General features: G+C 43.8%; 1 protein-coding gene across 1 annotated transcript in view; it reads right to left on the reverse strand.

Annotated features, from left to right (window-relative positions):
• Positions 1 to 8,032: 8,032 nt before the first annotated feature.
• Mylk3 (myosin light chain kinase 3) overlaps positions 8,033 to 15,683 on the reverse strand; it is a 41,355-nt gene continuing 33,704 nt past the window's right edge. The window contains exons 10-13 of the mRNA XM_004664787.3: positions 15,040 to 15,168; positions 12,264 to 12,416; positions 11,074 to 11,206; positions 8,033 to 8,150 (exon numbers count right to left, since the gene is read on the reverse strand). Of these exons, the coding sequence (XP_004664844.3) occupies positions 8,091 to 8,150; positions 11,074 to 11,206; positions 12,264 to 12,416; positions 15,040 to 15,168 (475 nt within the window). The 3' untranslated portion in view covers positions 8,033 to 8,090. The remainder of the gene's footprint in view (positions 8,151 to 11,073; positions 11,207 to 12,263; positions 12,417 to 15,039; positions 15,169 to 15,683) is intronic.

Raw genomic sequence — 15,683 nt, forward strand, 5'->3', positions numbered from 1 at the left:
ACCAATGGCCCAAAGAAAGGATTCTATCCAAGTTTAGCTTAGTGAGCTAGTAAGTTTACTGGAGTTACTTACAAAAGCTATACAGCTGGGAAGTCCCACTCCTTGCATGAACAACTCACAGAAAAAAGTACACAACTGAAAAGTCCCAAATCACCATCTACCTTCTGTGTAAGTCTAACGTCCCCCAAGAACACACAAGTCCTGGGGGAGGAGGGAGTGATGACTGGAGTCTCAGGGGAGGGTCTCACTTCTAACATGAAGGAATGTTGACAACCTCATTACTATCATCCTAGATAAGAGATACAGCACGCAGCCCAAAGATAGCTATGCACACAGCTCAACACAAAGTCACAAGCACTTAAGACATTATGGGATCTGTTTTTGGTAACTCCGTTGTGCAGCTCTCGAGCATTTGCTTTGTAGATGACAAAGTGTCACGGCGTCACATAAAGTAAGCATACGCATGCTCTATTTGTTCACACATGTGGCTTCAGTTTTACGGTGGGTTTTGGCTCCCAGTGTGTGTCCAACCGTCTAAGCATGGTCGAATGGCATCATCAGACATTGTATGTTTGTGGTCCTTGGCAAACAAAATGCAGTGATGATCAATACTGTGTTAGCCTACCATTGCAAACAATGAGTGTTTAATGTTGTTTAGAGGACACGTAGGATGACTCTGAATATTCAGGGTAATTCTGCAACCTGGTGTGCCTTAGGCATCTCCCAGCACATTTTACAATAAGCCCTTCACTTCATACTTACTGCATCTACAGCTGAGATGTGGAGAGGCCAGATCTTGTTTTCTATTTGCCTGTCAATGAATTTTCATAATAAAAGAGAGTCCTGCTTTTTCAAATTTTTTATTTTTTTGTTGTTTATTTTTATTTGAGAACGACAGACAGAGAGAAGTAGAGGCAGAGAGAGAGAATGGGTGCGCCAGGGCCTCCAGCAACTGCAAACAAACTCCAGATGCATGCAGCCCCTTGTGCATCTAGCTAACGTGGGTCCTGGGGAACCGAGCCTCAAACCAGGGTCCTTAGACTTCACAGGCAAGCGCTTAACTGCTAAGCCATCTCTCCAGCCCATCTATTGCTTTTTAAATCCAGTATAGCTTCTACAACATCTCAAAAGAAAAGAGTCCCTACCTCCCAAAAAATGGACAAAGGAAGATTATTCAATGACATGTGGACAGTATCTACTTTCTAGAAGAGGCAAGTATTAAGACATTTAACTTAATTTGTAAGAAATTTGTGCAGATTTCCAAAGACTATAATTTGAAAAGGCATTGTATTCAAAGGCATGTTGCCACATTTGGTACTATCAAAGATTGTGTTGTAAGGATAAAATAGCAGAACGGAAAGAAATCCATCTTATCAGCAAAAACTTTTTTTAAAAGCAAAAATAGCCGGCTGTGGTGGCACACGCCTTTAATCCCAGACCTTTGGAGGCAGTTAGGAGGGTCATTGTGAGTCCTAGGTCACCCTGAGACTACAGAGTGAATTCCAGGTCAGCTTGGGCTACAGAAAAATCCTACTTCAGAAAAAAGAAAAAAGAAAGAAAAATTGGAAAAAAGAAAAAAAAAAAGAGCCAGGTGCGGTGGTGCACGCCTTTAATCACAACACTTGCGAGGCAAAGGTAGGATCCCTGTGAGTCTGAGGCCACTCTGAAACTACATAGTGAATTCCAGGTTAGCTTGAGCTAGAGTGAGACCTTACCTCGAAAAACTAAAATAAAAAAAAAAAAAGCTAAAACTCAGATTCTAGTGTAAAAGCAGTTATGTAATAGCATATTTAATAGCAAAAAGTCAAAACCATTTACTGATGGTGAGTACATTAAGCAATGTACACAGAGCATGACAAATGCACTATTCCCCCCAAAAGGGAATTTCTTTTTTGTTGTTTTTGTTTATTTTTATTTATTAATTTGAGAACGACAGACAGAGAGAGAAAGAGGCAGATAGAGAGAGAGAATGGGCACGCCAGGGCCTCCAGCCACTGCAAACGAACTCCAGATGCATGCCCCCCCTTGTGCATCTGGCTAACGTGGTCCTGGGGAATCGAGCCTCGAACCCAAGGTCCTCAGGCTTCACAGGCAAGTGCTTAACCGCTAAGCCATCTCTCCAGCCCGGGAATTTCTTTTTTTTTTTTTTTTTTTTTTGGTTTTTCGAGGTAGGGTCTCACTCTGGCTCAGGCTGACCTGGAATTCACTATGTAGTCTCAGGGTGGCCTCGAACTCTCGGAGATCCTCCTACCTCTGCCTCCCGAGTGCTGGGATTAAAGGTATGCGCCACCACGCCCAGCTCGGGAATTTCTTTTTAAAAAAAAAAAAAAATTTATTGGGCTGGAGAGATGGCTTAGCGGTTAAGTCGCTTGCCTGAGGATCCAGGTTTGATTCCCCAGTACCTATGTAAGCCAGATGGACAAGGTGGCATATGTGTCTGGAGTTCGTTTGCAGTGGCCCTGGCATACCCATTCAGTCTCTCTATCTGCCTCTTTCTCTCTCTCAAATAAATTTTTAAAAAATTAAAATATTTTTAGTTATTTGCAAGCAGAGCAAGGTAGAGATAGAATGGGCGTGCCAGGGCCTTTTGCCACTACAAACTAACTCCAGATGCATGTGCCACTTTGTGCACCTGGCTTCACATGGGTACTAGGGAATAGGACCCGGGCTGTCAGGCTTTGCAAGCAAACACCTTTAATCACTGAGCCCTCTCTCCAGCCCCCAAAAGAGGTACTTCTAAAATCAGTTTGTCTCACCAGTCTAGCCAGGCAAAATGAAGAAAATGGAAAATTTCTCAAAATAAGTTTATAGTATATAGGGTTGCTAATTTAAAATTTTAGTTTGGTAATGGATGACTGCATGGATACTACAAATATAGCTTAGCCTGACATTTATTGATTTATTTTAAAATATTTTATTTATTGATTTGCAAGGAGAACGAATGTGCATGCAGGGTCTCTTGCCACTGCAAACAAACTCCAGATGCATGTAGCACCTTGTGCCTCTGGCTTTATGTGGTTACTGGGGAATCAAACCTGAGCAGTTAGGCTTTGCAAGAAAGAGTCTTTAACTGCTGATTCATCCTCCTGCCCTCAACTTGCCATTTTTAGCAATATTGATGATAAATGTAATGACACTGAAGAAATTGCTTCATTGCGGTCATTAAAAGACATTACTAATGGCTGGAGAGATGGCTTAACAGTTAAGGTGCTTGCCTGCAAAGCCAAAAGAACCCAGGTTCAATTCCCCAGGACCCGTGTAAACCAGATGCACAAGGTGGCACATGTATCTAGAGTTCATTTGCAGCAACCAAAGGCCCTGGCATGCCCATTCTCTCTCTCTCTCACTCAAATAAATTTATATTTATAAACAATAAATACAAATAAAATAAAAGTTAAAAAAAAGACATGACTGAGCCAAATGATTTATATTAAGCAGTTAAAAATGTTATTTTCTTTATTGTCATCATATCTTTTGTTGTTACTTACGGTGCCCTAGTGATGAGAGAGAAAAGAAAGGGACTTGTGAAAACAGAAAATGACGTAGTTGCTGCTCCAGACTCATGTTTAAGTATCACACAGGGCTATATTGGCTCACAGTTTGAGGGGGCATAGTTTGCCATTGCAGGGGAGGCAGGGGTGCTCATTGCATTTACAGGCAGATTGCAGAGAGACAAATTCTGGTACTTCACTTGCTTTTCCCTTTTAAAAAATATTTTATTTAGCCAGGCATGGTGGTGCATGCCTTTAGTCCCAGCACTTGGGAGGCAGAGGTAAGAGGATCACTGTGAGTTCGAGGCCACCCTAAGACTACATAGTGAATTCCAGGTCAGCCTGGGCTAGAATGAGACCCTACCTTGAAAAGCCAAAAAAAAAATGTTTATTTATTTATTTGCAAGTAAGGGGGTGGAGTGGGATTGGGAGAGAGAGAATGGGTGCACCACTTTGCACCTGGCTTTCCATGGGTCCTGGAGAATCAAACCCAGGTTGTTAGGCATTATAGGGAAGTACCGTAACTTCTGAGCCATCCCTCTAGCCTGCTTTTTCCTCTTTATTCAATCTGGGACCCTAGTCCGTGAAATGCTGCCACCTCTCACTTAACCCAATCTAGAAACATCTAGACATGCCCAGAGGTTAATTATTTAGGTGATTCTAGATCCTATTGTGTTGAAAATATGAATCATCACAGATACTTATCAAATCAAAAATGGGAAGATGCTATTTTTCTGCCCCCTTAACACTCTTCTCCAAGCTAGAAAGGAAGAAAGTGGGCCCCAACTACTTTAAGAGTTCCTTCGCCAGACAGGTTTTCATGTCTGCTCGTTAAGTAGAAAATCCCAGTAGAAGTGGATGATACCAACAGTGTTACAATCTAAAATATTTTGTGTATATTAGCAAAGTAGAGAAGTAAAAGTATACAAAAATGCAAATTCCATTAAGGCCTCTCTCTTTGACAACGGGGGCTAAAGTACACATTACCTCTCATTTGTGTATGCCTCGCTTAAACATACATTCAAAGGGACTTTGAGAGAAATTGTTTCTCTAGATAAAAAGACATAGCATGGGGAGATGGGTAATGCAAGCTTAACAGACATGAGATCTCTGTTAGCCCAGTCCAAACTAGAAGCCACCCAAAACATGCCTATTAAACATTTAAAATGTAGCTAATTCAGTGACAGGACTAAATTTCTAATTTGATTTAATTAGATGTGGAAACATATACTTTATTTATTGGGGGAAAAGTTTTCAATATGTTTCAAACACTTTGACTATGTCAGTTTTATGAAATCTAAATACAGATTATATCCAATAAAAACAGATCCTATAGTTTCAATGGGGAAAGTGGGGGGAGGGAGGGCATTACCATTGGACATTGTTTATAATCATGGAAGTTGTTAATAAAAATAAAAATAAAAACAGATCCTATGAATTGACATGTGCTATATGTATAGATTTTTTGATACTTCATATGAATAAAATATCTGTTTTATATTGATTACATAGCAAAATATTTCTGATGCATTGGGTTAGAGTATTAAATTTAACTTCAACAGCTGTAGTTAGAGGAGCTGTTAGGATAATTTTAAACTATGTGTACAGCTCATGATGCATTTCTTAGACAAGGCTGTTGTAGATCAGTGTGATGGTCTACATATTTTTTGGGGGGAAAGATAGCACCCCCAGGGTCTTAAGTCCTAAAGAAGGTAAGAACATTATGTTAGATAGAGTTACAAAAGTTCCTCCCCAGTTCTCTCCGTAGGCTGCCCTGAAACCTTGTTCAAGACGGGCATTGTAGTGCACGCCTTTAATCCCAGCACTAAGGAGGCAGAAGTGGGAGGATCACTGTGCAGTGCAGCCTGGAATTAAACAGTGGGCTCCAGGTCAGCCTGGGCTAGAGTGAGACCCTGCCTGGAAAAAGAAAGTTTCAAAAATATAACTGACGCTTTTAAATACGCCATTTTACCAAACACTGTTACTTTCCCACTAACATGACCTCCAGCAGCCATTTGTTCTGATGTTCATGCACAGCTGCCAACCTTGGATCAGGCCTCTGCATGATATTTCTGGAAATTTTAGCTTCCTGACAGCGGCTAGCGTTCCAAGGGGAAGTCACAAGTTGAGAACTGAAACAGCGGGATGACCTTCCCATCTTTTGCTCCCCTGCTTGATTCTGCGGGGTGGTCGTGGTGGTGCACGCCTTTAATCCCAGCACTCCGGAGGCGGAGGTAGGAGGATCACCGTGAAATCCAGGTCAGCCTGAGCTAGAGTGAGACCCTACCTCGAAAAAACCCAAAAATATTCCGAGGGAAAAAAATATTCTGAAAGGCTGTGAAATTGGTGGATTTCTAATTAAAAACTAGGGGCTGGAGATACAGCTCAGTGCAAAACCTAGTGACCCAGGTTTGATTCCCCAGAACCCAGTGGCGCATACATATGGAGTTCATTTTGCAGCAGCTGCAATACCTAGAATACCCTTTCTCTCTCTCTCAATCTCTCTCTCTGCTTGAAAATAAATAAATCAGTAAAGAAAAAGAAAAAAATACTAAAAATGACTATAACAATTGAAACTACTAGATGAAGGAGGCATTGGGAATAAGACAAGCATCAGGTAGGAGTAAGGAAATGTATTTCTTTATTTTTCTTTTTGGTTTTTGAGGTAGAGTCTGCTCTATCCCAAGCTGACCTGGAATCCACTATGTAGTCTTAGGGTGGTCTTGAATTCATGGCGATCCTCCTACCTTTACCTCCCCAGTGCTGGAATTAAAGGCATGTCCCGCCATACCCAGCTTATTTAGTTTTGGGTAAGAATATTTTTTAAAATATATATTATTTATTTATTTGTTTGCGAGAGAGAAAGAGGGAGAGAGAATGGGCGTGCCAAGGCCTCCAGCCACTGCAAACAAACTCCAGATGCATGTGCCCCCTTGTGCATCTGGCTTGCATGGGTCCTGGGGAATCGAACTGGGGTCCTTAGGCTTCATGAAGCCATTTCCTCAGCCTGAGTAAGAATATTTAAAGGACTGTTTGCTTTTGAGTAATAAAGTATTCTGCTTAATCACTTTATAAATTGGAAAATATTTAAATATAAATGAGTAGAAATTTGCTGTGTTAGTTGCTCACCACATGGAGAACAGCATTATTTCAGTGACTGAATGGCAATAAGCCCTCTAATGTTTGTAGCAGTGATTCAGTATAACGACATCTAGCAATGTCTATTTAAACAATGACAAAGGCAGCAGGAGAGCAGTTTTCCTTTATTGCTCTGTAACGTGTCATCTGTGTGCTACTCAGAAAGCTGGGTGACATTACTCTTACTTTTTTCTTTTTTCTTCAGTATAGTGCATTGCAGCTTCCAGACTAAATAAGACCAAAGATTCATAATCAAGTCTGGGGATATAGTTCAGTCAGTAGCACGGTGGCCTAGCATGCATGAAGCCCTGGGTTCAATCCTTAGCACAGTATGAACCAGGCATAGTGGTGTGCCCTTGTAGTCTCAGCCCTTGGGAGGAGGAGAACATGTTCAAAGTCATCTTTGGTTACATAGTGAGTTGGAGGTCTGCCTAGGATAGGAGGGAGGGAGAGGGAGAGAAAGAGGGGGAAGAAAGAGAGAGAGAGATAACTTTTAGTTTATAGGACAGGGTCTTGCTATGTAGCTTGGATAACCCCAAACTCACAATCCTCCTGCCTCAACATCTTGAATGCTAGGATGACAGGTTTGTGCTAAAGTTAAAAAGGTTGAGGCTCCCTGTCTAGCTTGACAGTAAAGAAGGGTAGTATAATATTTGCTCACACCTAAGCCAGTCAAAATTCTAGGAATTCTTTTATATATAGACATAGACCAATCCAACTTCTCAGTTCATAAAACTCCATTCTACAGTGCTGGCCATCAGCCCACTTTTCGGGTCCCCTCTCTGCTGTCACTGGGAGCTTTGTGTTTTCACTTTCACTTTTCAATAGAACTTTGCTATACTTTCAAAAAAAAATTTTTGGAGTTCTTTGTACTAGGGGAAACAATACTCGATGGCATGCCCTTGCAAAATAGTCTACTGAATTCTTTTTTTTTTTTTCAAGGTAGGGTCTCACTCTAGCCCAGGCTGACCTGTAATTCAGCATGTAGTCTTAGTGTAGCCTCGAACTTACAGCAATTCTACCTCTGCCTTCTGAGTGCTGGGATTAAAGGTGTGCGCCACCATGCCCAGCTCTACTGAATTGTTTAATCATGGCAAATTTGAAATGTATATTTGATATATGCCAAGCAGAACGTTTCCATCTCACCTTAACCATGTCTACACCTATTACCCATAGTGAGTACTGGAAAAGGAAATACAGCATTTCAAACTGAGATCTTACAAGGCAGAAAAAAAAGTTTCTAGAGCTCTTTAAAAATCACTTTCATCCACATGGAAAGCAATAGCATAACCTTCTTGTCTTTTTCTTCTTTTTTCATTTCTCCTTTCTTCCTTTTTCTTTCTTCTTTCTTTATAAAATAAGAATCAATAATAATAAAAGGCCAGATTATATAAAATCTTGAATCATCTCTTCATATTGTCTCAATAATTTCTGGGCCATTTGGAACAGCAGAATTGAACGTTAGGGGCAAGCTGGAAATTTCCTTAACCTGTTGGCCGCAGTCACCACGTAGAAATGTTTCTTGAAGCAAAGAGAAAGCAAAAGAAAAGGCATATCGTTAGATCAGATACCTTAACGAGAAATGATAAAGAGACTGAAGCAAGTCTAGCCACTTGGGGTTGTTTAAAACTGGTAATCTAGGGCTGGAAAGATGGCTCAGCAGCTAAGGTGCCTGCCTTCAAAACCTAATGACCTGAGTTTGATTCCCCAGGACCCACGTAAAACCAGATGCACAAAAGGGTATCTATATCTGCAGTTCATTTCCAGTGGCTAGAGGCCCTGGGCCCCCCCCCCCTCCTTGCAAATAAATAAAATATTTTTAAAAACAAGTTTCCAGAATAATGATAGCAGAACGACTAGTCACATGACCTGGAGGGACATGTGTGGAAAAAGCTGGAGGTGAGCAAACTAGTTATTGTGCCCTTTTTACATGAAAACATGTTTTCAAGTTGTGATTCACAAACCACGGATAGGCCATCAAATCAAATTTGTGGGCTATGAACAGCTTTTTTAAAAAATGAAAGCAGCCGGGTGTGGTGGCGCACGCCTTTAATCCCAGTACTCGGAAGGCAGAGGTAGGAGGATCGCCGTGAGTTCGAGGCCACCCTGAGACTCCATAGTGAATTCCAGGTCAGCCTGGGCTAGAGTGAGACCCTACCTTGAAAAACCAAAAACAAGCAAACAAACAAAAATGAAAGCAAATGGCATAGGACACACCGCACTCTATTAGATCATGTGACATTCCTGCTTCATGAGTGCATGTGCACGTTCATGTTTGTGTGTTGGCTCCTGAGGAAAAGGTTTTGGTTTTCTTTTCTGTTTGAGTTGAGGGGAATTACAGAGGAGGAGTTGTGTTTGTTTAGGGCTTGTGGTTTGAATGAAAAGTGTGCCTCATAGACACATGTGTTTGAACACTTGGTCCCCAGCTGGCAACACTATTTGAGAAGGTTATGGAACCTTTTGGAGATGGAATCTTGCTGGAGAAAATGGCTCAGCTGGGTGTGGTGGCGCACGCCTTTAATCCCAGCACTTGGGAGGCAGAGGTAGGAGGATCACCATGATTTTGAGGCCACCCTGAGACTACATAGTGCACTCCAGGTCAGCCTGGGCTAGAGTGAGACCCTACCTCGAAAAACCAAAAAGAGAGAAAGAGAGAGAGAGGGAGAGAGGAAGAGAAAGTGTCTTGCTGGGGTGGACTTTGAGGCTTTAGATAGCCTGGCCCCATTTCCTGCTTGTCTCTACTTCCTGTGTGCTGCGGCAGTGTGACCAGTCAGCCTTCAGGTGCCATACCTTCCCCATCATGATGGAATCTATCCCCTCAAAATTGTAAGCCAGAATAAACCATTGTCTTCTTTAACTTGCTTCTGGGCAAGGATTTGGTCACAACAGTGAAAAGGTAATTAATGCTGAAAACCGGTACCCGAGTATGGGGCAAAATGGAGTGTGGGAGGAGCGGCTGCATAGACCTGGCTATGCATAGCAAGGCACGCAGCTGAGGCTGAGGGCAAACATCTGTAGAGGCGATCCCAACGTGGCCATCCTCCACGCAGCATGGGGCGGTATGCCTTTCTGCCAGCCTGTCCTTGCTACTTGGTGTGTGCTTTTACTCTGAGGCTGCTGTTCTGTGCTGATGTCAGAAAACAGCTTCCTCACCCTTCCAATAGGGACCACCGACCAGCAGCTCCCTAGGAGCAGCCTTCCAGGCCTCCAGCACCAGACTGGAACTGTTGAGGCATTCAGCTTCACGGGCTGAGCAGCTGCTCATTTCTCAGATGCTCCAGCCTGCAGCCAACCATTGTGGGACTGCCCCGCCTGTACTCTGTAAGCCAGTCTAATAAACCCCTCTGCAGTATATGTTCATTCTATCAGTTCTACCGAACCTTGACTACTACAGTGCTGAGGGCTGAACCCACAGCCTCATACACACTTCACCACTGAGCCAAGCACCAAGCCCTGCTTGTGATTTTTTTTTTTTTTTGTAAGGATCTAAGTCAACCAAACTTTTTTTTTTTTTTTTTTGAGGTAGGGTCTCACTCTAGTCCAGGCTGACCTGGAATTCACTATGTGGCCTCGAACTCATGGCGATCCTCCTACCTCTGCCTCCCAAGTGCTGGAATTAAAGGCGTGCACCACCATACCTGGCCCAAACAAGTTTTTCATTTTTAAAATTTATCTGTGAGCAGAGAGAGGGTGGGGGGAAGAATAGGGGTGCACCAGGGCCTCTTGCCACTGCAAATGAACTCCAGATGCATGTGCCACTTTGTGCATCAGGCTTTATGTAGGTCCTGGGGAATCACACCTGGGCCAGCAGGCTTGACAAGTCAGTGCCTTTAACTGCTGAGCTATCTAGTCAGACCAACACCAAACTTCTGGAAAGCCGCTTGCCTGGAAAACAATTGCCATTAATATAGGTTCTATGTTCAAATAATCCCAAATAGTGCTGTAGTAAACTAAATTATAAAGCCTTTGAAGATGGTTAGGGGTTCCTCCTGCTCCCTTTCTTTTTTTGTTTTGTTTGGAGGTAGGGTTTCACTGCAGCTCAGGCTGACCTGGAATTTTTTCACTATGTACTCTCAGGGTGGCCTCAAACTCTCAGCAATCCTCCTACCTCTGCCTGGGATTAAAGGCGTGCCCCACCATGCCCCGTATCTGGCCCCATTTCTGAGATGCCAAAGCACAAGGCCTCAATACTCACAGCCAGGTAGGAGCTCCCTACTAAGAACACATGCTCAGCTTCCTCCTGGCTTTCATGTGTCCCCGTAACCATGGGCTAAATATCACTTTTATGCCAGTTATTTCTAGTCTGTGGTATCTTCTAATCGGGCGAACAGCTTGGACATGAGGGAGTTATATTTAGAATCAATACCTAAGTGAAACCTTAGCTACAATTCTTTCAAAGGTCAGGAGACAAAGACTGCTTTTGCAGGAAGAAAAAACAAAATACCTTCCATTTTCTCTGGGCCATGTATTTCTGCAGCAGTAGCTGAGATCTGAGGGAGACTTTGGATTTCGAGGCCTTAGCAGGCAGGTCATTCAACCACTCATGTTTCAGGCACTGCGTGGCGCTCATCCTGCAGCTGTGAAGTCAAACAGCCATTGGAGACTTTGATTTGGGCTTGCCTTTCCTAGTTGTCCCGAACTCTGTTCCACTGGGTAGTAAATCTGAGTCAGCGGGACAGGTCAATCATTCAGGCAGATTCATGCAACATCCCCAAAAGAGAGCTCCTTCTTGTCTACAACTCCCCTCCTTAAGAGTGCCCGTATGTTGTCAGTAACATGTTCCCTGACCTCTACAGAGAGAATGAGTCCCGCTGATTCACCGCCCTCTCCCCCGGGAGGCCTGGGAAACTGAGGCAGAGCCGTAGGAAAACTAGCTGTTTCTGGGGGTGCTCTTAAGAAGTAAAAGAACACGAAGAGTGAGTAAACTGTCAGCTGGTTCATCTAGATTGTACTTTTTTTCCTCTCTCAGAAACTTTTCACAGTCAAGATGAAAGGGTTGGTCCAGACTCTCTCCCAGGTCCTTACCACCTTTAGTTATTTTCAGTTATTATTTTATGTCTGCATATCAAAAACTTCAGTAGCTCATCCCATGGCTTTGGCATAACTGCTGAAGCTTACCAACAAAGGTCTTCGTGACCAAGAGACAAGACACCCAGACCTGCATCGAACCTGAACTTTATTTCAACATTAGCTCATTTGCAGTGTGCCCCTTCCTAAAATTCTGTCTAGGGCTGGAGAGATGGCTTAGCAGTTAAGGCACTTGCCTGCAAAGCCAAAGGACCAAGGTTTGATTCTCTAGGACCCATGTAAGCCAGATGCACAAGGTGGTACATGTGTCTGGAACTCATTTGCAGCAGTTAGAGGCCCTACTGCACCCATTCTCCTTCTCTCTCTCTCCCCCTCTTTCTTTCTCTCAAATGAATAAATAAAAATAAAATATAAAATTCTGTCTAGAGTTCATGTTCCTAGCTGTTTTAAAGTTAATTTCCTTTATGCCTTTCTCTACTCCTTTTATTGTTCCAAACAAGCAGCAGACTAAGAAACCTAGAAGGAAGAAAGGATTCCACAGTTCAGCCCAGCACTCATATCAGGGACCATCCCAATGGCTACTGAGTGACCAACAGCAAAGGGTACCTCTTCTCTTTGACCAGCAACCGGGAAACAAAGTCCTTGGCTTCCTCTGACAGCCCCTCAAAGGTGTCAGCGTCAAAATCCCAGACACAGTTCACAATAAAATTCATGGTCTCTGCATCAGTTTCCCCTAGAAATGGGGACAAACCACTGAGTCTGTGGAGGAGAGTAAAAGAACATTAGTGTGTGGAAGCCACATTTGCCAACTCTGATGGAATAGAAAAGATGTACAAGGCTCAGGAAGACCTGACGAGAACCAAGAGGGTTCAAAAGAACAGCAGCCCCATTACTCCTCCGCAGCCTATTGTTCAGTGCATTCAGTAAGGGAAAGGACTGGGAGGGTTTTCAAAAAATGGAGGTGAAGAGATGGCTTAGTGGTTAAGGTGATTGCCTGAGATGCTGAAGGATCCAGGTTCATCTCCCCAGAACCCATGTAAACTAGACACAAAAGGTGACGCATGCATACAAGGGCACACATGTGCCCAAGGTGATGCATGCACCTGGAGTTTGACTTCAGTGGCTAGAGGGCCTGGCCTGCCAATTCTCCCTCTCTCTTTCTTATAAGAAATGGAGGTGGAGCTGGGCATGGTGGCACACATCTTTAGTCCCAGAACTCAAGAGGCAGAGGTAGAAGGATCTCCATGAGTTTGTAGCCAGCCTGGAATCACAGAGTGTGTTCTGGGTCAGTCTGGGCTAGAGTGAGACCCTCCCTTGAAAAAAAAAAATGGAGGTGGGAAGAATGTTCAGAACAACTCCCCTGCCATACACATCTTTCCCGATCTCCGAAGAATAAACTGGAGTCCATTGTAGAGTATGCAGTCATCAAGTTTATATTTACTAATTTAAAAACAGCTATAAGGGGCTGGGGAGATGGCCCAGCAGTTAAAGGCATTTGCCTGCAAAACCAAAGGATCCTGGTTCAATTCTTCAGGACCCATGTAAGCCAGATGCACAAGGGGGCGCAAGCATCTGGAGTTTGCAGTGGCTGGAGGCCCTGGGGCACCCATTCTCTCTCTCTCTCTTATTCTCTCCCTCCATCTTTCTCTCTCTCAAATAAATAAATAAGAATATATTTTAAAAATAAAGTGAAAGTGGTACATGTGTCTTGAAGTTCATTTGTAGCAGCAGGAGACCATAGTTCATCCATACTCTCACTCTTTCTCTCTCTCTCTCAAATAAATAAAAATATTAAAAAAAAATAAAAACAGCTATAAACTGGGCATGGTGGCATAATCCCAGCACTTGGGAGGCTGAGGTAGGAGGATAACCATGAGCTTGAGTTCAGCCTGGGCTACAGAATGAGTTCCAGGTCAGCCTGGGCTACAGTGAAATCCTGAATCAAAAAAATAAATAAATAAAAGTAGCCAGATGTGGTGGCCCATACCTTTAAGTGACAAGGCTACATGACACTTGGATACATACCTGCCCTACCTGGACCCAGGTACCTGCATTTCTTCACTGGATGACTTCAGTTAAAGCTTGTTTTTTCCCCACCCATAAGCATCAGGAAACCAACCCTAGTCCCCACACCTGGGATCAAACTACAGATAAGAGGCGTGGTAGAGGACGCCTTTAATCCCAGCACTCGGGAGGCAGAGGTAGGAGGATCACCATGAGTTCCAGGCCACCCTGAGACTAGTGAATTCCGTCAGCCTGGGCTAGAGTAAGACCCTACCTCCAAAACAAAAAAAAAAAAAAAAAAAAAAAAAACAGGGCTGGAGAGATGGCTTAGCGGTTAGGCGCTTGCCTGTGAAGCCTAAGGATCCCGGTTCGAGGCTTGATTCCCCAGGTCCCACGTTAGCCGGATGCACAAGGGGGCGCATGTGTCTGGAGTTCGTTTGCAGTGGCTGGAGGCCCTGGCACGCCCATTCTCTCTCTCTCTATCTGCCTTTTTCTCTGTCTGTTGCTCTCAAATAAATAAAAATAAAAATGAAAAAAAAAAAAAACTACAGATAAGAACTAGTAAGAGTTGGGGTATAGACAACTCTGAGGGGGTGTCCCACAATGGATTCCAGGGTTCCCAGGTGGAAATAAACTCCAGCTTCCCACAGGTGACCTTACTTCTGTCATTAGCACCTTGTATTATTTTTGATTATTATCTTTTTAATTTGTGAGAGAAAGAGAGAGAATGAATGGGCACACCAGGGCCTCCAGCCACTACAAGCCAACTCCAGGCACATGCACCACCTTGTACATCTGGCTTACGTGGGTCCTGGGAAATCGAACCTGGGTCATTTGGCTTTGCAGGCAAACACCTTAGGGTGCTTGCCTGCAAAGCCTAAGGACCTGGGTGCAATTTTCCAGTACACATGTAAAACCAGGTACACAAAGGGATGCATGCCTCTGGGGTTTGCTTGCAGTGCCTAGAGGTCCCAACATGCCCATTCTTTTCTCTACTGCCCCCCTCTCTCTCATAAATAAATAAATAAAATATTTAACAAAACCTCAGTGACTGAGCCCATGGCTTCGATATAACCTCTGAAGTCTAAGAGGGCCTCATCACCAAGGAGCCACGTACTCAGGCCTTTGTGCTGAGGGATGACCTTTGCATATCAATTCTTTTCAATATTATTCTAAGTTATAACCTGAAGTCAGGATGGATTTGTAACACATCCTTACCTAAGCGCCTTCCTCCCCAGCGCCCTACCCTGCTCCTCTATCAGTGTTCCTGGAAACTCTTCCCAAATTGTGTTCAAAGTTTTCCTGCTTCTCATGTTAGCCAAGTAAGCCAGATGGCCCAAGCCCCCCTCACGCCTGAGCCCTGCCCCTGAGCACTCACAGCATGTAGGTGATGACTCCCACACTCCACATGTCGGTGGGGAATGAGACAAACTCATAGTTGACAACTTCCGGGGCCAGGAACTCCGGAGTACCAAAGTTCACCTTCAGCTTCTCCCGAGGCTTATACCTGGGGAGGAAGGAATGCAGCGGACCATGGAGAGAGACGACGGGGGTGCAGGGTGGATGCCTGCTGGGAGGAAACTTGTTCCTACCCTTCCTGTCACACATGTTGCCTGGGCCTCACAGCAGCAATTTACCAGACACACACACCCACCCACACACACTCATTCAAATAAAATGCTATTTTAGAAAAGAAAGTATTGGGGCTAGAGAGATGGCTCAGTGGTTAAAGGTGCCCAGGTTTGCTTCCCCATATAAAGCCGGATGCACAAAGTGTCATATGTATGTGGAGTTCCTCTGCAGTGGCAGGAGACCCTGTTGAGCTCATTCTCTTAAATAAATAAATTAATTAATTAAAAAAGTGTGCCCCAAGGGCTAGAGGGATGGCTTAGTGCTTAAGGTGCTTGCCTGCAAAGCCAAAGGACCCAGGTTTGATTCCCCAGGACCCACGTTAGCCAGATGAACAAGGGGGCGCATGTATCTGGAGTTCGTTTGCAGTGGTTGGAGGCCCTGGTGCGCCCA

The sequence above is a fragment of the Jaculus jaculus genome, chromosome 1 (genome assembly GCF_020740685.1).
Source record: "Jaculus jaculus isolate mJacJac1 chromosome 1, mJacJac1.mat.Y.cur, whole genome shotgun sequence".
Classification (NCBI taxonomy): domain Eukaryota; kingdom Metazoa; phylum Chordata; class Mammalia; order Rodentia; family Dipodidae; genus Jaculus; species Jaculus jaculus.